This window comes from Copidosoma floridanum, unplaced genomic scaffold (assembly GCF_036245765.1).
Source record: "Copidosoma floridanum isolate Cflo_tuat_1 unplaced genomic scaffold, Cflo_Japanese_pri ptg000012l, whole genome shotgun sequence".
In the NCBI taxonomy this organism is placed as follows: Eukaryota; Metazoa; Arthropoda; class Insecta; order Hymenoptera; family Encyrtidae; genus Copidosoma; species Copidosoma floridanum.
The window spans coordinates 2,146,197-2,167,273 of NW_028321889.1; the positions used below are offsets into that span (position 1 = coordinate 2,146,197).

Genomic DNA, 21,077 nt, shown 5'->3' on the forward strand with positions numbered 1-21,077 from the left:
AAAAGAAACTTAATTTAATTCGCATGTGTTTATGTTTCCTCATATTTCTATGGGTATGTGGTACGCTTGTGCATGATTTGCATTGATTTGCAAGTATTTGTTTATAAGTGTTTTACACAAAATGGCTGTACGTTAAAATCCTTTTAGGCTAGAACAACCTGCAAAACACAACTAATCATCAATCTTAGTTATTCAAGCGATATAAAAAGGGTAATTCATGTGATTTCTCGTATGTTTTAGCTGCTGAGTTGCCAAAATTGGAAACTCTAGATTTACCGGAAGATATAATCATCGAGGAATTCCTTACGGATTTACCATTACACGAAAAATTAATAGCTAAATTGATGCCAGAGAAGCAAGGAAAAATGCCAGTTGTAATTCTAACTCGTCCCCGAAATGACAAGCCTCAAGAAAAAATTCAACCTCGTCCCCGAAATGACAATCCTCAAGAAAAAATTCAAACTCGACCCCGAAATGACAATCCTCAAGAAAAAATTCAAACTCGACCCCGAAATGACAATCCTCAAGAAAAAATTCAACCTCGACCCCGAAATGACAATCCTCAAGAAAAAATTCAACCTCGACCCCGAAATGACAATCCTCAAGAAAAAATTCAAACTCGACCCCGAAATGACAATCCTCAAGAAAAAATTCAAACTCGACCCCGAAATGACAATCCTCAAGAAAAAATTCAAACTCGACCCCGAAATGACAATCCTCAAGAAAAAATTCAAACTCGACCCCGAAATGACAATCCTCAAGAAAAAATTCAAACTCGACCCCGAAATGACAATCCTCAAGAAAAAATTCAAACTCGACCCCGAAATGACAATCCTCAAGAAAAAATTCAAACTCGACCCCGAAATGACAATCCTCAAGAAAAAATTCAAACTCGACCCCGAAATGACAATCCTCAAGAAAAAATTCAAACTCGACCCCGAAATGACAATCCTCAAGAAAAAATTCAAACTCGACCCCGAAATGACAATCCTCAAGAAAAAATTCAAACTCGACCCCGAAATGACAATCCTCAAGAAAAAATTCAAACTCGACCCCGAAATGACAATCCTCAAGAAAAAATTCAACCTCGTCGCCGATATGACAATCCTCAAGAAACATTTTTGGACAAATATTTCGAGAAATATAAATCCAGTAAGATTATATTGTAATTTACTGTTAGTTACACTTTTTTACAATCTACATTAAAACTGCTTGTTTTTCGTTTCCCAAATTGAATAGTTAAAACTTAATTAACATATTTTATTATTTTGTAAATATTTTTACTGGGGATAATTTATGTTTTAAGTAAATCATACTTCAGATCGAAAATATTCTTATATGAGTATTATTTTTCCATAGGTCCTTTTACTAACAAAATAAAAAATATAGGCCCGTATGATAGAAAAGTACCACCAAACTATTCATCTTTACCTATTGAGTCACTGAATCAAACAGCATCGAAAGATTCAAATTCAGCGATGACGAAAGAAAATGAAACAGCCCAGAAACCATCAGAGGATCAGCACATCTGCGATCATTGTAACAAATCTTTTGTTGACGAGAGCAACTTTAAGAAACACAAAAAAGAATGCAACAAGGAACCCCAATTTGGCTGCGCACTATGTGCATACAAGAGCAATCAAAAGGCGGATATAAAGACCCATCTATGGAGTGTGCATAAGAAAAGTGAGCTTTAATTTTTTATGTTTGAAGTACGGCAAAGTAGTAATCCTAAAACATTTTGGTTTATTGTTAATCCAGTGTTACATTGTAACTTTATACTTAACGTCAGACATTCAAAAATTCATGGATTTATAATAAACCTTTTAGTAATGTAACGACGATCGTACCAGTGTTCAATCAATTGATAACTTTCAATTTACAGTTTTAGAATTGGGCTTACGAGAAATTAGACACGAATGCATCAATTGTGGAAATTCTTACAAAACATATTCTATTTTGAATAGACATCAGAAATTCGAATGTAACAAGCCTCCTAGTTTCGCCTGTCCTTATTGTCCACATAAGAGCAAGAGAAAGCACCACCTACAAAGGCATGTAAAAACATGCGGAAATAAGGTGAGATAAAATTGTTACAACGTTTAATTTTGCAATTAATAAATGAGTAAATTAAATTGAGTACATTGGAAAATTTTTATTCAACATTACTGAGTTCTAAAATTTTTGTTTTGTTTAAATGCTCTTGACAAATCACATTTACTTTGAAACTGGTTTCAATAAATTTTTTCGTTGCAATTGAAATTCATTTAAACTGACTTTTCATTAATTTTGTCGCAAGTATTCTTTTGCTATACGTCATATCTTTTTTACTGTTTGTTGCAGATATTTGTAAACCCATGTGATTTTTACGAGTCCACTAGCAAACAATAGAAATGCCTAAACAATAATTAGGTAAAACACAATGTAAGAACCGTAAATTTTCATTGTTTGACATTTATTGGTAGTTTTATATTTATCAATATTTTTACTTGATATGTATTACTGTTTTTGTGAACTGTTATTTTATGTACTGTAGTAAATATGGAAACTTATGTAAACTATGATGAAGTAAATGTAATATTGCATGTAATTTTTTACCTATAATAGTAGAAAAAACATGATATTTTTAGAATTAATTATCAAATAAAATAAAATATAAATGTGCGTCCCAAAAATAATATCACTGATCTTGAAAAAAAAAAAAAAAAAAAAAAAAAAAAAAACTTTATTGATAGTTCCATTTACTTAGTAGTATTAGAATACTACATTCATTTGTTATTTGTGTAATACAATGTAAAATTCTTATTACTTTGTAATTTTTTAAATAAAGAGTTAACTAACATATGTCTGGTCACGTGTTACTTTACTGTTCCTTTGTCAACAAATTATTTGTTGTTATTAAAGAATATTAGATGATTTAATTCCAGTGATTTTTGATGCTGGTTGGAGCTTTTGGTGTCACTAGAAAAAAAACATCCTTTTTCCTCGTTATTAAATAATATAAAGTTTAAAAATGGCCTTGCGAAGTATCGTCTCATATAAATGAACATAACAGTTTCAAATGGTTACAAAAATCTTTTTTTTATACCTCGTATTTAAAGGATATAATGTTTTTAGGTGCCATGGGACTGAAACGAAAGTTTAAAGGACTTTGAACATAGCCCAATACAAAACACATTCAATTTTCAACGTTGTTTACTACGACTAGGACATCTCAAATTTGCAAACGACAGAAGGATTATCAAAACAATGTTTCTAGCGTGTTTATCAAAAAACACGAGTGTTTGAAATAATAAAATTTGATAGTGCAATGTACACTAATGTTTATTACTTTCATTGTTTTATACTTATTTACTAGTGTTGATGATGTATTTGATTAAGTGTAACTTGTATAATATTATTCACTGCAGGATATATGAATGTAAGAAAATATTGGTGCATAAGAATAAAAGTATCGAATTAAATGTACAAAGTTTTTAAATTCACCAAATAAATTTTAAGTAATATTTTGTTATTGTAATACATGAAACTTATTGTATCGTACAAAATAAAGACATTTACTCATTTCCTAGCTTAAAAACATATGAAAGGGCTTTATCCGCTTATGGGGTTCTGATCAAATAAACAATTTATTATTTATTTCCTTTCCATGATAAAAAACAATAATGAAAGCCCTTGAACAAATAAAGAAAGGGAGTAAAAAATGTTTTAGTAAATTAAACCTCACTTGACAGTGCATCTCTTTGGTTGATAGATGTGCAATCTTGAAGGTCACTTTATTACAAAAATCAACCCAAAGTAGCTAAATCGTCAGATTGCCCAAATATTACTAATAATATTATTAAAAATAAACAATTGTAGTATGGTGCGTGGAAAAATTTTTAAAATTAACAATTCCGTTAGTAACTAATAAAATAAAATTTGCTTTAAGAAACTATTTGTTTGTACATATGTGCAGTAAAAAACGCATATGCATGAAAAGCACGTAAATATTTTCAGCTTTTTTATCGAAAATAATTATTTGACTGTTTTTTAATTTTGATTTAAGTTTTGTTTTGAGTTTTGTATATTTTTTAAAGATAACAATTATTCCTGCATGTGTAATTAGAAAAAAAAACTTGCAAATTAACTTGTCAAGTTGCAGTATTTTGAGTCCCACCGTTTTGAAATTGACCATTTACATTACCGATTTTTAAAAATTTCTATCTGATTATTTATGAGGCTAAGGAGTTTCATTTAAATTAATTGAATTTTTAAAACTGTTTTTTTCAAGCGTGACATCATAAAGTATTTAAATTAAAAGGCCCAAATGTACTAAAAACTAATTAATAGAAGTTTTTAAAAATTGTGACGTATATCAAAGACCTTAAGGTGCTTTGTCCTCGAGAGGTGGCCCATTTGCGGTAGTTTTACGATAGTTACTCTTTTGATTAAGTAGTTCGTATCTTTATATTATGTAAAAGACTCAGCAACATCGTGAGATTAACGTCTATTTTCGATCACTAACGGTTTTATTAAACCGTGAAAAATTGCTTGTGAAAGAGAACGTAAGAACTTTCTTGACAACTGACCAAAATATTTCTGAAACTTTTTAAAAGTAAACAAAAGATTTTCAATTGGTGATTAATAAATATTTTTGTTAATAATCTTAAAACATCACAGCAAGTCCATAGCTACTTTTATAAGACACCGGAAAGAAATTTTCAAAAAATCTATAAAAGTTGATTAATGAGGCAAATCATCTTAATACTAAGTCTTAAAAAATTTTTATTTACAGTGTACTAATTAAAAATATAAAATTAGTATTACAAGCGATGTATATTTTTTCTACCCTAGATATAGAGTTCGTGGAGTTCAGCGTGGAAGATTCGCCTGAAGAAATAACTATTGAAAAGTGTCCGATAGATTTATTTCTACAAGCCGATCCACTGGACCCATCACTTCTGAAGGAATTTGAATACAACGATTTGGCAGGCCTCAGACATCGAAAATACCAAAGCACCCAAGAATTCAGCTCAAAGAAGCCCGTGAAATTGATACACGTCAAAGGTGATATTTAATTTGGAAAATCCATTGTAGAACAAAATATGTATGCTTTAAATGATTAATCAACATCGCTCGTCATAAAATTAATTTTTCGTGCTTCTACCAATTTTATTTTAAAAGAAATTCCATGATAAAATTATATAAAGTTTGTTTTTCATTTTGTAAACAAAAAATTTTGTACTCGAATAAAGTACAAAATGTAAAATATTTTGTGCAATATGGAAATTTCATGCTATAAAATATATATATTGATAAAAAATTGCCACGAATTACTACAATATTTTTTTTTCATAGCTGATTCAACGACACACATTAATATTCTGGATTCAGAAAATATGGGGTCAATAGGACATCCACACTCCACAGTGGATATCAAACCGTTAAATATAATTAATTCAAACCAGATTGATTTGGTAAAAGAAAACACAAAATTCCAAAATCCTAGAAAATTATTGACAACAAAGCCTAAAGCCTTTCATAAATGGAATTGCAATGAATGTAAGAAATCGTACCTTCGCCAAGAATCTTTAATCGCCCATAAGAAGTATAAGTGTCAAAAAATGTTTTATTGTGCTCACTGCTCTCACAAAAGCAAGAGAAAAGCAAACCTCATCAAACATATATGGACTATACACGAAAAAGGTAAGATTGTGTATTGCAGAATTTTGCATTTTTTGCTTGTACTTTAGTTATCTAATGTAAAATGTACTGGCTATTTTACGTGATGATGTTCACTTTCATGAAAAGTACGGTAATAGTTAGTAATTTATTCGGTACTCTTTTAAGCAGTATATATGTATATAAATTATAAATAATTAAAGTTTAAAAATTACATAGTATGTTAATATACAGCTATACTGAAAGTATAGCAATAAAACTAATTCAAATGGGCTGTTTGATTCATTCAATGAATTATAATACATAAACACCATTTTGAAGAATAAAAAAAATGATTTAGTTAATGCGGTATTGCGTGTAAGAAAAGTCCGAAGCAAATAGCACTTACGTTTAATTAGTACGCGAAATCAAGATGTTACAATACGTTTCTTCTTTACTTTGACAAAAACATAAGACAATCGTGCATTCACCATAAAAATTTATCTTTTTTAAATTTTCGAATCTCCGAAACCTGTAGACTTTACTGATGTTTTAAAGACACATGAATGAAAAAAAAAAAAAAATTTATTATCACAATCATAATTTGTAGGTGGGCTCTTCATTGAAAAACCATCGACGGCGCCAGAAAAGAAACACTTATGCGAGGGATGTGGACGAGCATACCTACTTAAAAAAAATCTAGACAGACACATAAGAAATGAGTGTAAAAGAAGAATTCGATTCAATTGCGGTCATTGCGACTTCTACAGCATCCGGAACGAACATTTAAAAGCTCACTTGTCTAACATACACGGAATAGGTGAGAACAAGTTTTTTTGCATTCTTATTAAGTATCTTTTATAATTTGATAATTTTTTTTTTGTTTCACTGTATGTTTCAGGACACTTGAAAGAGTACAAATGTAATTATTGCAATTACAAGAGCAAGAGCAGCTCACAAATAACGGCGCATTCCGTTGTAAGGCACAATAAAAAGTAACTTGGTTTTTTTAAATAAACGAACGTACGCAGTTTAAGAACAAAGTAATTACAAATAGCGTTTGTTACAACTCGTTTCCAGTAATTACCATAGATATATCATAGAGTATAGGGAAGCAATAGGGTATCACGTAAGTGGAACTGTCCGCTGGAGCGTAGAGAGAGAAAAGATCCCCGTAAGCTAAGAAAAAAGGTACCCGTTAAGCTAGTACTATCGGCACCCCCATGACAGTTCAGTTTCTACGGTTAAACAACAATTTTCGCAGTTTGTTATGGTTTTAAAGATAAATAATGAAAATAAAATCCAAAGTGATGCAAACAGGGTAAAAATAGTAGTTTTCGTCACAAAAGTGCCATCGTCGAAGTAGCGTCGGTTGAATGGCGCTTAGGTGGCGAATACTATTTTTCCTAAAATCGCGAAAAACTCCCCGAGGTGGGAAAAATATGTTTATTGGTATTTACGTACTTTACGGTACACATATAATTTTAAATCCCACTACACCTCCACACGATAATCTGTAACAATCGAGCTGTTAATACTTGAGCATGTATGCACTCGAGCAATTTTTACATTAGGCTATAAGTAAACATGGATCGAGATGAAATGTACGTACATCGGCATGGGCTGATGATAATGTGAGAATTATTTACACTTTAGCGATTAATATGATTTACAAACAATAAAACAAAGATCAATTGAAACAAGTGCCTGCTTACGCTATATTTTATGTTATGAGGATTATTATTATTATTTTTATTATTATTATTATTATTATACCGTAAATTTAAGTATTTTATAATTAATTGCCTAAGCGATACACATCTTTCAAGTAAATGTCGTTTGAATTAGTATGAAATTCAATAAAATTTGAAGCTCGCGTATAGAGATAATACTCGACGGTAGGAAAAATCCTCTTGGTTGCCGTAGGATGTGCGTTTTATTAAGAATTATCAATTGTAAGCCAACAATTTTATTGTACTCCACGTATGCAGGACAATTACATGATTTTTTTGAAACAATAATCCGTTGTTTGTTCATTTACCATCCATTCATGTACAATAAGAAAACTATTCTAACGAAACGCTCTGATGCAATGTAGAAATAAAAAGAGAAAATAACCATAGACTTCCATTTTATGTCCTAGGTGCGAAGTATGAGACTTTAGATTTAAAGGAAGACATAATCATCGAAGATTCATCAATGACCGATCCACTGTTGGATGGCGAGCTGCAATATCCATCTGTATCGCAACAATGGGAATGCGAAAACGTGTTGGACTTGAAAGATGTTGATTACTCGTGCGGAAACCTTCAAGATTCTCATGCAAAAAAGTGCTCGAAATACAGGCATCAACGAGGTAAAATGAAATCAGGAAAATATCACGTGAAACTTCAACTTCATGTCTTTTTGCTATTTTTCATTACGTTGATCTTTCGGTGTAGAAGACTCATGACTCGAAGCAATATTTTACAAGCAGTAATTTTTTTTTTTTTAGTTCCATCGATAAGAAATCATCGATATAACCAGTCTCATGAAAAGGGCAACAAACCGGTTGAGTCGTCGTTACTTACTCCTTTACGTCCCAAATCATTAAACCAAATCAAGTTTAAAGACTACAGTTTACTAAAAGCAAAAAAACGAAAATTGCGTCCAAGAGTATCGTTCAAAGAGTCGAAATCCTGGATCTGCGATCATTGTCCCAGATCATACTGTAACGAAAAAAACTTGAAATTTCACAAGAGGTACGAGTGCCAAAAAGAACCCAATTTTTTTTGCCACCACTGTTCTTACAAGAGTAAGAGAAAAGATAACTTGAAAATGCACATATGGAGGAAGCACAAAATCATAGGTAAGGATTGGTTTTACTTAGTAGCTCGAAAAGTTACCCTAAAGCACATGTTGCTACCAGAGTGAATGATTTTCATGTCATGCAACTCAAATACGAGTTGTGACATAATTTTTAGTGACGCACGTTAACAGCGAACCATAAAAAGAATCTTTAAAGGAAAATACTCTTAAAGAAGCAGCTGATGTAATCTCAATACACTTTGTTGATATTATTGAACATTCACTATTTAAAAATTTTTTAGTAAATGTATGTTTTTGCCTTATGAAATTCTAAAATAACATTTACTTCGGTCGCAACACGTGATTTAGAAGCTACTCAAGTTACTTTGGGCCTCTTTTTCTATTTTTTTTTTTTTTCTACACCACTTTACTTTATTATTTTATCTTGAAGCATTTATTTACCTATAATTTTTTTGGTCTTTCCATACTTTTGGTTCCCTCAACCGAATCTTTATCAACCGATTCGCACAACGAAATTTTAATTACTCTTTTTTTCTTGTACAATCTGGGTTTTGTCGTCACACTTTACTTTTTGATGCCTTGGTCATAAATTACTCAAATCTAACAGACAATTTAACTTCTCTATCCACAAGTTTCCATTGACTTCGTCTTCTTTAACTAAAGCACTTGACACACACCGTTTGACAATTTAACCTCAAATAACGTCATAATAGTATATATTACGTTAAGAGGCCGTAAACTCGGCTTCGCCTCGGGCGACACACTCCACGCGGCCGTACATCAGCCACCTTATGGCCGAGTGACGTATACAATTTTTCGTCATCCCGTATAGGAAAGTTTGTTCAATAGGTTGATTTGGTTAACGCAGGGAAAAAAAAATGGGCAATATAAAAAATTTTTTTAATATATTATTTCTATAGCTATACGAAATAAAACATAAGTTTTTGATAACAGTTTATTGTATGATCACTCTATAATGAAACAAAATGTTGAATTTTTCACGCATTTTGCCTATATGGTGGACATTTTAAGTAGTGGACTTTAAAGCCTTATATTTTCGTTTCGGCATCGCTAGGTTCTTTGAAATTTTAACAGTCAATTACCAATAGATAAAGGGATTATACATACATATTTTAAATTTCAAGACATTTTGTCATCTCTTCATTCCGTCAACTATTACCTTAATGTGTTAGTTTGAAACTTTTATTTCATCGAGCCTATTTATTGTATCGTATTGTGTACTCTGTCATAATTTTATTCGTACATTATTTATTTCAATTATGTTTCAGGACAGATGAAATGGAATAAAAAATAAAAAAAGCAGCAAAATTTTTTGAACTAAGAGAGAATAACAACAATGTAGGTATCACATTGGAATTGTTAGAATAAAAAATGTGCTTTTAATTTTACGGTATTTATATAATTATTAGATAAAATAAAAATTTGTTTTCAAAATTTAACATGATGTATTGTATTTCATTCTTTCCGAGAAAATAAAATTATTTGCTATATGAAATTATTTGTTGATTAACTATTTTTCAAAAAATGTCTAGAACTGTGAAAACTAATCATCATGTATTTTATAATAATCGTTTCAACGTAGCCTCCTCATTCAGTTTTCTATTTTTCTCATCACGTTACATTTTATTTTATCCCCACGGTCTCTTGTTTACCATCATCCTATTTCTTTACTCTCATATTTCCCTTTTTATCCATGTTACTCTTCATATGCATAATTTATTCACATTAACGTAATCCTTTTTTTCAGGTTTTCCAAGTCGTATAAAATATAATGTAATATTAATAGCGTGGGATTAATTTTCATTTACATTTTTAAGCTACATCGTACTGTGAGTACTAACAATACGTTTTAAGTACTTTTTTTTGCTTAAAGAGAAAAAGGACATAGTCACTTCAGACTGGGTGAAAGTCGACGGGCATGTGCGAAAAAGTTATCCCGCACGTACTTGACTTAACGCACGGCCAATTAATATCTCGACGTTTTTGCCATCTGAAATTGTTTTTTTTTTTTTTTTCATTTCTTTTCTGCGTTTGCCAGCTTCGCAAAAGTGCATCTGCCCTGCCAAGTGGATGTGCTATGTGTGTACATCATGTAGTAAGGAGCACGAAGGAAGAGAAAAGTGCTTTAGTTCATGGTAAAAGGGAGAAGGAGAAGGGACGGAATGATTTTGTGGGAGCGAAAATTGATGGCTTGGAAGAGTATTTCGAGAGCTTTTCGCGGTTAATGGTACTTTTTCGTGGTGCGCTTGAAGAAAGAACAGTGGTGATGGCATCTCGCAAAGCGGAAATGATTGAACGGGTTTACTTTTATTTTTCGGAAAAAACAAAATGTACGTGCATACATATTTCAGTTTACGTGGAATTTTGACTCAACTATACATTTTACCTTTGACTAAAAAGTTTTCATTGTCATTATGTTTGTTGTTGAGTACATTCGTGAATTAAAAAAAATGATACCGAAATGCTAAATTTTAGAAAAAGTTACTCTAACAGTTGGTTTCGTAAAGTTTTCGAGAGGTTATTAGTATGTCACCGGAAACAGTACATTTTCCCTGTGGGAAAATAAGAGATAAAAATAAAAGGCTAAAGTCGCACGGTGTAAATCATGATCTTTTTAATGATGACCAAAAATGTACGTGTTTATAAATATCTCTCATTTATGTCCCTAAACATAATAGTAATGGCATAACAATAATGGTTTTTATGATAATTATTTTGTTTGAAAAGCCATAAAAGAGATACTATGTATGTAATTGTTTGTAATTAATCTACCATGTAATTAATTAACATGCTGTACACATCCTGTCTCTTCTTTGTACAAAACCCAGAAATGAACTGAAATCAAGGAAAAAGTAGTATTCCCTTCCCTTGGAAATTACATTCGAGGATGATATAGTCCTGCAATGCTCTACCTCGAGTGTATAGACACGTATATATACATAGATAATGTGCACCGGACAAAGGATACCCAAAAAGGGTATATTATTGCGCTGTATCGTTACGTGTTAAACTTCTATTAAGTATATACGCTACTTGAAAACAATAGAGGGTATAACGCGCAGTACCGGGTCAGTCGGTCGATCACCATGTAGTTGATAAAAACAGCGTCGCAAGGGCCCATACTTAACACCAACATCCCATCGTTTATTTCTCTCTTTATACTCTTCTCAAACCTTTGTATATCGTCAGCGCCTCTTCTCTCTATTCGTCATGATAACCCATGTACTATATATACACGTGTGTATTCCCGAGTGCACGTATCCATCCATAAATTAGCCGGCGGTCGCGCAATTTGGTATATGACGCCACGGCCTCACTCGACCGTTTCCGCTCCGGCTTTTGTATATACGTACCCCGATAAACGGCTAATTGAAAATCAGACCCGTTGTCCACTACATGATATGGTAACGTCGGCTGATTTTCACACCGACGACTGACGTATATAGGTACGCGTGCGCTTCAATGCAAGCCAATGGATTTTTGTCCTTCGTCCGAGTGATGCTGGAGCGTGTGTCGTTGATCTGGTCCCATTGTCACCGTGCTGTGCTCTCTCAGAAAGCTTCGCAATGAGAGAGTCGAGGGAGTCAACGGGAGGAGGATATATATGTGGGTTGCCTAAAAATAGTTACATCGCTCTCGTTCGTATTAACTATACGCGAGAGGCCGGTGCTTTTTTTTGTTTTCCTCTTCGCATTGCGTATGAGTTCGTGCTCCTCCAATGTTGTTGTTACTTCGGACTATAGCGGTTTTGTGTTTCGTACACTTCCGCGTGATCATTTCGCTGTTGGTTCATTTGAGGTAACAAAAACAAGAAAACAATGTTTCTTTTTTTTTTTTTTTTTTTTTTTTTTTTTTTTTTTTTTCTTGTGCTGAAAATGTTGCACGTAACAGCAGTAGTAGTAGTAGCTGGAGCAGGTACACGGGAGGAGGGATTGTAGGTAGGTTGTTTTCGACAAAATCAAAACCCGCGATCAACGAAAGGGAACAATGGCACAGTGGTGCAAAACAGAAAAATATGTGGATGAATATAATACGAGTAAAACGTGTACGTACACGTGTAAAAAGCTCGTTTCACGTGTCTATACGTGCAAGCTAACGAGGGAGCGTCGGAAAAAAAAAATCTTCGATCCATGCATACCGATGACGACGATGTATAGCGGTGCGTTAAAAAAAAAAAAAAAAAATCAGGGATACTCGAGCGACCGATCGACGAATCAAAGTTAATTTCCGGTTCATGGTAATTTCGAGGAAGCTTTTTTTTCCTCGAGGTGCCCGAGAGACGAGGCTCCGCGCTACACGTGAGGTAAATACGGGAGAGCCATATTCACGCGTAGTTTACATAGATTGGCAAGAAGTATAGGGAGGGGGACATGAGATGGAGCTTTTCCTCTTTTTTGTCATTCTTTTTCAAAAGCGGACGCTTCGAAGGCAAAGTATTGCCTGTACGGAAAAATAAGTAAGGCTCGGCTGGCTCTTGTATTTTAATTACTGTACAACCGCGGATAATCGCACGTGACTGGGACAAAATCACCGACGTCTCCGTGGACGACTAGGAAGAATCATGCGTGTCCCGGAAAAACACCCACAACCATCGCCGCCTATCAGTATCCTATCAGTGCCCGTTCCGTAAGAGCTTGCGGGCCAATCCGAGGTAAGGGCTCGTAACTCCGCCCGGGGGAGTCTTGTCGCGGATGCAGGAAATTAGCCACCATATCGATGCTCCGATCCTACGGTGCTTCAGTCCTCATTAATAGCTCCGTTTGATGGTTCAAGAGTTTTTTCCCTTCTTTTTCTTCTTGCGTTGGATTTACTGGGATTTTTTTTTTTTTTTTTTTTTTTTTTTTTCGTTCCAGAGAAAAAGATGAGGGTGGTAATGTACTTCACGCGCGTGCAGGATACGGTGGACTGGTCGTAAAGCATTTTTACAAGCACCTGCACGTATATAGTCCCTCCCCCCCTGGCTATAAAATTAAGTCGCGGGGTAGTTTATCCTCGGAGCTTCTGGAACTTCTTTTGGTCCGACGATGACCATGCGAAGTTTTTTCCCCCCCTTTTTTTTTGTTTTTTTTTGTTTTTTGTCTCCACAAAATGTTGCTTTATGTTTGGATCCATCGTCGTTTGGATGACAGCACGCTGATAAAACATTGCTTGTACGGAGGTCCATTGTTTTTTTCCATAAGCGACCCCGCGAATTTCGTTTTGATGTTGATTGAAGGCCTGAAATGATTCGTGGCCATTTTACTATAGGTGTTGGATTGTAAAGAAAACTCCCTGGTTTTTTATGAACAAATTAAAGCACAATCAGTCCCAACGATCGCAGCAAAAGGTCGAAACAGCAGGAGGAGGAGGAGGAGGCACTAATTGTGACGTAAGTGCGCGCTCGGCGAGACCAAGTAACCCCTTGGATCGACGTGTCGGGCCCGGACGTTAATTTCAATGCCTGTGCTCTCTCTCCTCCCCCGCGAACGCATCAAGATCGGAGATGAGTCTCCAGTCGAGCAGGCACTCCCGCGAAGAGAGAGAGAGAGAGAGATCGTTAAACGCCAGCGGCGCGAGTCACGTTCCTTCCTGCAACGAGAGCGTGGCCCTTATGTGTCTCTCCTTATCCGACCCCGTGAATACACGTATACGTACATCTATGTCGCTTCGATTCGCCAAGCGCCTTGGAGCGACTTTCCTTCAACCCCCCTCCCCCCCACCTTTTGTGTGCAAGTGCCCCCTAGACCCCTTGTGCATATGCATCTCGTGGAACAGCGTGTACCAGCCCGCCCAGCCCTAACTTCCGGGATACACACGTTTGTATATCTCGTTCTTCTTTTATTCGCTGCCGGCTTCGTGACTTGGGTTCCGCTACCGCCTTTTCACGGTGTGTGTCCTACTGTTTCTTTTTTTCCTTTTTTTTCTGCTCGCACGCGTCATTTTTAGCTCGCAGCACTGGAAAGACCGCCAAACCTTGTCGCCTCCTCGCGGTGGGTGTGTGACGACGGTGGACAGCTTTTTCATCCAAGGCTTTTCGAATGATTTGTGATATTGACAATTTTGTTTGCGTGTTTGGTCGTTCAACTAGTTGAATAATGTCAAAATTTCGGGGTTTGCGAATTAGGACACGAGGCGAGGGTTGTTTAGTTTCAAGCGCGATGGGAGTTGGATGTTTTGTAAAAGAAAAGAATTGTTTCCGAGCGTTAATTCCGTTGGAAAAATAGAAATGGGTGAAGGAGAAACAGAAGGAAGGGGAGAAAAGACCGCGAGAATAAATAGACGCGTGGCTCAGTGGACGAAAAAATACACGAATAGAATCGGCCGTGAGGAGGAACGGGGGGAAAAAAAGGGGGTGGAGAGAGGGAAGAAACGCGCATGTTATGTGGATGGGCGATGGGAGCGGGACGTGCGCAATTTTCCGGGCGATAAAAGCCCACCGACAATGGCCCATTTACAAGCTATATGGGCAGGTGCGCGTTGGACGCTTTCTTTTTTTTTTTTTTTCTCTCTCTCTCCCTCTCCTTATCAATTAGGATTTACCGCTGCTAATTTCTCGATCGGCTTTTCGTGGAGATGAATCGCACCTCTGATAATTTTATTGGCAACAAAAACAATACATTTACGTGCGATGAAAATTAGTTGGACTTCTAATGCATCATTTGTGATAACAACGCAACGGAAAATGAAAATACAATTTGGAAATAAAACATTATTTTAAAAATTATAAAAATATTTTATTTCGATGACTTTCATGTATGTAATATCAATGTATTTTACTTGTTTCTCGGAAAAAAAACCTTTTTTTTTTTAATACTGAGGAATAAAAAATTTTTTAAGCTAAATAAATACACATTCTTTAGAATAATTTTTTTTCAAGTGTTGAAATCTTTACGAAATAAGTATACCCGAGTCTGTCTAATTTTACTTCTTACAAAAAATAGAATGAGGGCTGTATCGCGCACAGCAATCGTTACTCTGTCGCTGTCAACACACAATTTATCAAGGAAAAACCTACTTTGTCCACAATTTTTTACAAAATAATCAGACTCGATCGATTACTTATTTTTTGTTTAACTGAGATAAAAAAAAAAAAAAAAACCACGAAAAAACTTCCAGGCATACCCTACAGTCCGTGTCACCGTCGCGCCGACAATTAGCGTCAGTCGCATAGCCCTACCATCGCCATCAATGTCGAGCCATTCGCTCGAGCAACTTTTGTTTTATTCCGCCTGAAAAAAATAGCATGTAATTCCATTTTTTCGTAAAAAAAAAAAGTTTTTCTAAAACAGTGCTTGGCAAAACCCTACGCGTGACCTTTGTTTGAAACACCGCGGTGCACTGCCCCGCCCCCTTTCTCGCGGTACCCACCGCGAATTCAAAAATGCAAACCACGCGCTCCTCGGATCGTGGATTTTTCCTTTTTTTCTTTTTTGGGACGCTGGAACCCTAGACGATTGCTTACGCGTCAGTTTTTGATTTCTCACTTGCGAGTTTTTTGTTTCCGGAAAAAGGGGAATCGCGTTTTCACGGGTAAAAAACAAAAAAAAAAAAAAAAAAAAAAATGGGACACCGAGGGGGAGCGAAACTGGGCACTTTGTTTTTTTCCGGCCGATTGTTTTGGACGAGGATGGGAAGCCCCTGGTAGGTATCGTTTTCGCGCGAGTTGAGTGATTTTCTAGAGGGGGATGGAAATAAAATTTAAAAAAATGTATCAACAGACCAAATAAATGTTTTGACGTGCCGCGAATCGAATTGAAAGGGGCGTGCTGCTGCGCGCATTATCGTAAAAAACGAGTTTCAGGGACTGCATAACGTTACCGCGCTCAGGAGTTATCACGGGGAGGAAAAAAGTCCGACGCTTTTAATTTCCTTTCGCAGCGAGCAGCCAAGGGGCATAAACTAAGGGAGAACAAAATCGATGCTCTTGTGAATTAAAAAAAAAAAAAAAGGAAAAATCGAGGGAGGGTGGAAACGCGAAAAAGCACTCGAGCGCTCAAAACAAGCGTCCGTTTGGCATCGGAATCCAAAATGGGTAGCGCAGCAGGGACCAGCTCGAGCGGACTGGACGGGCGTGAAATCAGAAAGCTGTCATGGAGGAGAGCGAAAAATCTCCCTCGAATCGGGTGGAAAAAAAAGGGATGATAGCCGGCAGCTCGTCAGAGTTCATCAATCCGGATGTTTTACTTTTTTTTTCTCTCTCTCATCCTTTTGAAGGGGGTACGCATGCATGCTCGCCGAATATCGTCACTTTGATTTTATGTATTTGAGATTGACTTTTGCATCGTCGTGGGGTTTTTCTAAAAAATTAATTTGGAGTAAAGTTTTTTTTTCTACTTTGGCGCAGTTGGAGTTTCGGTCTGTTTTCGATTGCATGGAATAAACCTTTCGTTTCTTATGTTTATCTTCCACACCAATCGCTTTTCGCCGCAAACAAATGTTCGAGGGGCTGCGCATTTCGAAGCTTTGCTGAACGTTTCGAAATATATATTAAAAACTTTTCAAATATTTCATGTGGGTTTTACAACTTGTATGGGTAAAAAAGGATTTCGAAGCAATCAAAAGTACTGGATTTTCATTGGATGACTTGGACATTTTCCAAATATTTTTGAATCGTGACTTCCAACAGTTTTCAACGATGTTAAAGGACATTGAAGTTGTAAAGAGTCTTGAATATTTATACATTACTTGAAAGTCTTTGGAAATTTTTCAGAAACTTTATAAGTATTTTCAAGTCTTTACATATAATTTTAATAATTTTCGATGACTTTGAAGGCTTCGAATATCTTTAAAATGATTGTAAATTATGTTTTTTAAACATTTTAAAATTATGCTTCCCAGTTATAAAAAGTCTCAAGTATTTCTAGGTAACATTTAAAGTCCTTCGGAAATTTTGTAGTCAAAGTGAATTATTTCATCAAGCCACTTTTCTGTGTAATACTTTTTACACGTTACCACCCGAGTAGTTTTATACGTTTATTTTTTGAATTTTTTTTTTTATCAAAGAAAATGTTTCAACGAAATTCAAACGAGTACATTACGAATTATGAATCATTGGAATGAGATGCTTGGATTTTTATTCAAGTTTTTGCGTGATTGCGTGAAAAAAAATCATCTTCCAGATGACTCGTCAAGAATTTAAATTTTATGATCAATCTGAATTAAATCAATAACGTTTCATGACTCTACATCGCTAAACAGCTTACTTACTTCGTGCCCCATGCGAGCGTTAGTTTGAAAACACTTGGACACCCCCACGTGAACAACACCAAAGAAATGCGTACTCCTTTTTTTTTTTTCCTTTCTTTCACTCCAAAATCACGCGAGAGATCGATCTCCGAATTTCTCCGGGATCCCCCTGGGAAATCAAAAAATCCGATCGGTCCCCGTGTAAATTTTCATCACACCATTCGTCTCCACAAACAAAACACATACCCACGTTTTCCCGATTCTCGGCGAGAGAAGGTCCTATTCGCTTTAATCATTTTTCAAATTCAATTTCCAGCATCGCTTTGCTCGCATCGATCGCCTTTGGGTCACCTGAGAAGAAAAAGAGGGGCAGGGGGGGGTGATGAGTGTATCAGTATCCTTTATCCCGCAGCAGCGCCTTTCAAGCAGCTATGCGAGACCATTAATCCCTCGAAAGTCAAAAGAAGGAGTGGGTGCCTCTTGCGTACATTATAAAGGAAAAAAAAAAAAAAAAAAAAAAAAAATACTAATAATAACAACGAAGAAGAGAGAAGCAGGGCTCTCGTTATAAAAGAGGCATGTTTTCCTTGGAAAAAACACGCGGCAGTGATGATCGTGGTAAAAAATAAAGGGTAAGTAGAGGACACTCACCTTGTACCTCATGGTACCGATGCTTTGGATGCTGCAGCGCGCTTGACGATTTTTTCCTTTAGCGTTGCCCCGACACCTGCAACAAAGAACACGTCATGCAGAGCTTGAAAAACACCTCGAAATGAGTCGCCTGCGCTTTCCCCCCCCCCTTTTTTTTTTCGTTCCTCTCCCTCCCGTGATAATCCAGAACTCGCGTTGGGTCTCCCTTGAATCGCGTTTTTGTGCGTACAAGCGCGGCCGCTCTTTCTTTTTGCATCTGCTTTGCATTTCGACGTTGCGCGTCGATTTTTTTTGTTTTTTTGTTTTTCCTTTTTACCAACCGCGACATTTATACTGTAGGTGTATTTGAAAAAACATTTTGTGCGAGTCAAAGAAATGCGCGTGCGTATTTGTCGAGTACTCTCTCTCTCGCCCCCCCCCCCTTCGATCGCTGAAACGCAAACATCGCCTCCGGCGTTTATTATTTATTTTTCCCCACTCGGTCTCGCGCTCGATATTATTTTTACCCTCCTCTTTATCGTTCCCTCTGCTTCTATTTTTTGATACACGTGAAGAGCTTTTTTTCCCTCAAACGCGCGGGTTTTATCCTACGAATGTGTTATTCTCGTCCGCGGCAAATGAGCAAATTTGTATTGCACAAATGCGCGCCAAAAGTGTTTACTTGGAAATAGCACGTGGATGTATCTATGCGGAATAATTTTAGAATCAAGAGCGCCCCGGTGGATAGCACAGTATTGCTCGAACATTTGGACATTGTCGTTTTCACCGAAAAAGAATAGCTCTCGAGTTGCGCCCTTTCCCTATAATATATACCTATATATGACGAAGTAAATCAAGATTATATGCACCTTTAATATCCTATCGAGGGGTTTGTGCACGTGACGAGACGAGTCCACGAAAGTTATGTTTGTATGTGCAGTACGTATCTACATTCAGAGTGAGAGTCACTAAATTTATCGGAGAAATTGAAACACATAGTCTTATCTTATCATCGGCCATTGCCACACTCATCTTGAATCAGTCATTATTATCTTTTATCGTGGCTTATCCTTTGTTTATTATGCAAATGTATACCTCGAGTCTCTTACTTCCTCGAATTAGCGTTTATTTATAGTTTAGGTGATCAAATATAACAAATCAAAAAGAAAAACGAAATAACGTTATTTATTTGTATAAATAGAAATACATTTATTAATTTTATTACGATGTTGCAATGTAGTAACTTTCGTGGTGTAACAAAAAAAAAAAAAAGATAAGTAAAAAAAGATGGATTCTTTCACTGAGGTAAATTAATATAATACATTAATTTAACATCGCGACCTCATAAAAACTTTAATTATCACGTGTACCAACACAAGTACGAAGAGCTTGTAAATTTAAGGGCAAGAGTAAGCTCATCGCCGAAAAAATTACATTAGTAGCGAGCTAGATGGGAAGGCGGGGCTAAGGAATGGCTTTTTCATTCAAATGAGCGTGGTGTGAATCAAAGGGGCATTATTTGCGGGCCTCCCCTCCCCCTTTGTCTCGTGTTATTAAATTTTACCATCGAAATGAATTTCTTTCGTGCTTCTGGTTGAATTTCATCGCCCATATTACACAATGTAAGCAGAGCACTTGCACCAAAAATAAATGTCGATACACTGAGAGAACAATATAATAAAAATTACTGTGCTGGAATGATAATCTGATATCTGGGGACTTTTTACTTTGTCCAACCTAATATTTACCATTATTCTGGACAGTAATTTCTCTTGTACAAACAGTAAAAATCAATGTTCTAACAACAAAAATTACTGTTCTAAACATTAAAAATTATTTTTTCAATAGAAAAAAGTCTCTAGACGACCAAACAGTATTGCCATTCTAGCACAATAATTTTGATTATATTTTTCTCTCTGTGTACTATACGCATTTTGTTTGAAATTTTCAATTAATTGCACGTCAACGGATAAAACAAAAGTTGAATACAGCAGGTGGGTGTGATAACAGATGAAATCCATTTGTATTCGATTAAAAATATCATGGACAGTGCCCATCGAACCGAAATTTGTATTAATCCCTCTTTTGCTTGTCTTGATAAGTAACACACAGTTTTCCAATACCCGATAGAACCGCGTACGTCACGGATACATAAACATAACACTATAGACACCGAACATACATTTGCAACCATCTCTGAATTTGTTGAGTAGCATGGTTTTACGAGTTAACCATCCGAGGTGTATACGATCAAACAACGAATCCGGCAAGCCCTCAATGGGGGGTAAACAACAGCACCACCAGCCGTACGAAATCGCGTCTGCGAGTCTAGCTTCCCGGGCGCGTCAACAAAGCCCAACTCGAGCCAACGCAGTAAGACAGGAGGGCCTCTCCACCGAATCCCACCCCGGGAAATTCAATTCACGGTTTATCCGTTTAGCCGCTGCGCAGCCCCGGCCTTCGCATCTGTCGAGTTATACGCGCTTGTATATAAACGAGCCCGTGTGAGGCTGCTCCGATAAATTTCGCCGACCTTGATGCGCGAGCAAATCACGAGAGGCATTATTTTCGCAAAGCCCCGCTGGCGCTTGGCTCGTATACACGTGCACGCGTATTGACCGTTGGTTTTTCGTGTGGACACCCATCGATTTTGGATCGCGGCGATAATGATGACTTGGAAGCTCGGCATTGATTTTTTTTTTTTTTTTTTTTTTTTTTTTTTCAACTATGCAACAGCAGAGAATGAGCGTTCGTATAGGCTACGTGTTTGTGAATTGCGATGCGAGAGATGATGGTGAAAATATACCGAA

The 21,077-nt window shown here is 36.0% G+C and overlaps 3 protein-coding genes across 5 annotated transcripts in view; 2 read left to right on the forward strand and 1 right to left on the reverse strand.

Annotated features, from left to right (window-relative positions):
- Window positions 1-18,360, reverse strand: part of LOC106638514 (neprilysin-11) — an 81,929-nt gene extending 63,569 nt beyond the window's left edge. For 2 of the 3 annotated variants that reach the window (XM_089590620.1, XM_089590621.1), the window contains exon 1: window positions 18,289-18,360. In XM_089590620.1, coding sequence (XP_089446746.1) covers window positions 18,289-18,300 — 12 coding nt within the window. In that variant the 5' untranslated portion in view covers window positions 18,301-18,360. The remainder of the gene's footprint in view (window positions 1-18,288) is intronic. The other variant, XM_014351722.3, reaches the window with a different exon arrangement.
- LOC149375089 (uncharacterized) lies at window positions 50-2,445 on the forward strand. Its single transcript, XM_089590426.1, has 5 exons — window positions 50-53; window positions 241-1,152; window positions 1,360-1,686; window positions 1,886-2,079; window positions 2,344-2,445. The coding sequence occupies exons 1-5, from the start codon at window positions 50-52 to the stop codon at window positions 2,389-2,391; spliced, it is 1,485 nt and encodes a 494-aa protein (XP_089446552.1). The 3' UTR covers window positions 2,392-2,445.
- On the forward strand, window positions 4,815-8,197 carry LOC149375090 (zinc finger Y-chromosomal protein 1-like). Its single transcript, XM_089590427.1, has 6 exons — window positions 4,815-5,049; window positions 5,341-5,688; window positions 6,254-6,463; window positions 6,545-6,638; window positions 7,787-7,999; window positions 8,138-8,197. The coding sequence occupies exons 1-5, from the start codon at window positions 4,815-4,817 to the stop codon at window positions 7,797-7,799; spliced, it is 900 nt and encodes a 299-aa protein (XP_089446553.1). The 3' UTR covers window positions 7,800-7,999; window positions 8,138-8,197.
- Window positions 18,361-21,077: the final 2,717 nt, after the last annotated feature.

Excerpts from the sequence above, each read along its gene's own strand:
- LOC149375089 (XM_089590426.1), top strand. Across the intron at positions 1,153-1,359 it reads TTTCGAGAAATATAAATCCA|GTCCTTTTACTAACAAAATA; the intron begins GTAAGATTATAT and ends ATTTTTCCATAG. Across the intron at positions 2,080-2,343 it reads TAAAAACATGCGGAAATAAG|ATATTTGTAAACCCATGTGA; the intron begins GTGAGATAAAAT and ends TGTTTGTTGCAG.
- LOC149375090 (XM_089590427.1), top strand. The coding sequence starts at position 4,815 with ATGTATATTTTTTCTACCCTAGATATAGAGTTCGTGGAGTTCAGCGTG. Across the intron at positions 5,689-6,253 it reads ATGGACTATACACGAAAAAG|GTGGGCTCTTCATTGAAAAA; the intron begins GTAAGATTGTGT and ends CATAATTTGTAG. Across the intron at positions 6,464-6,544 it reads GTCTAACATACACGGAATAG|GACACTTGAAAGAGTACAAA; the intron begins GTGAGAACAAGT and ends TGTATGTTTCAG.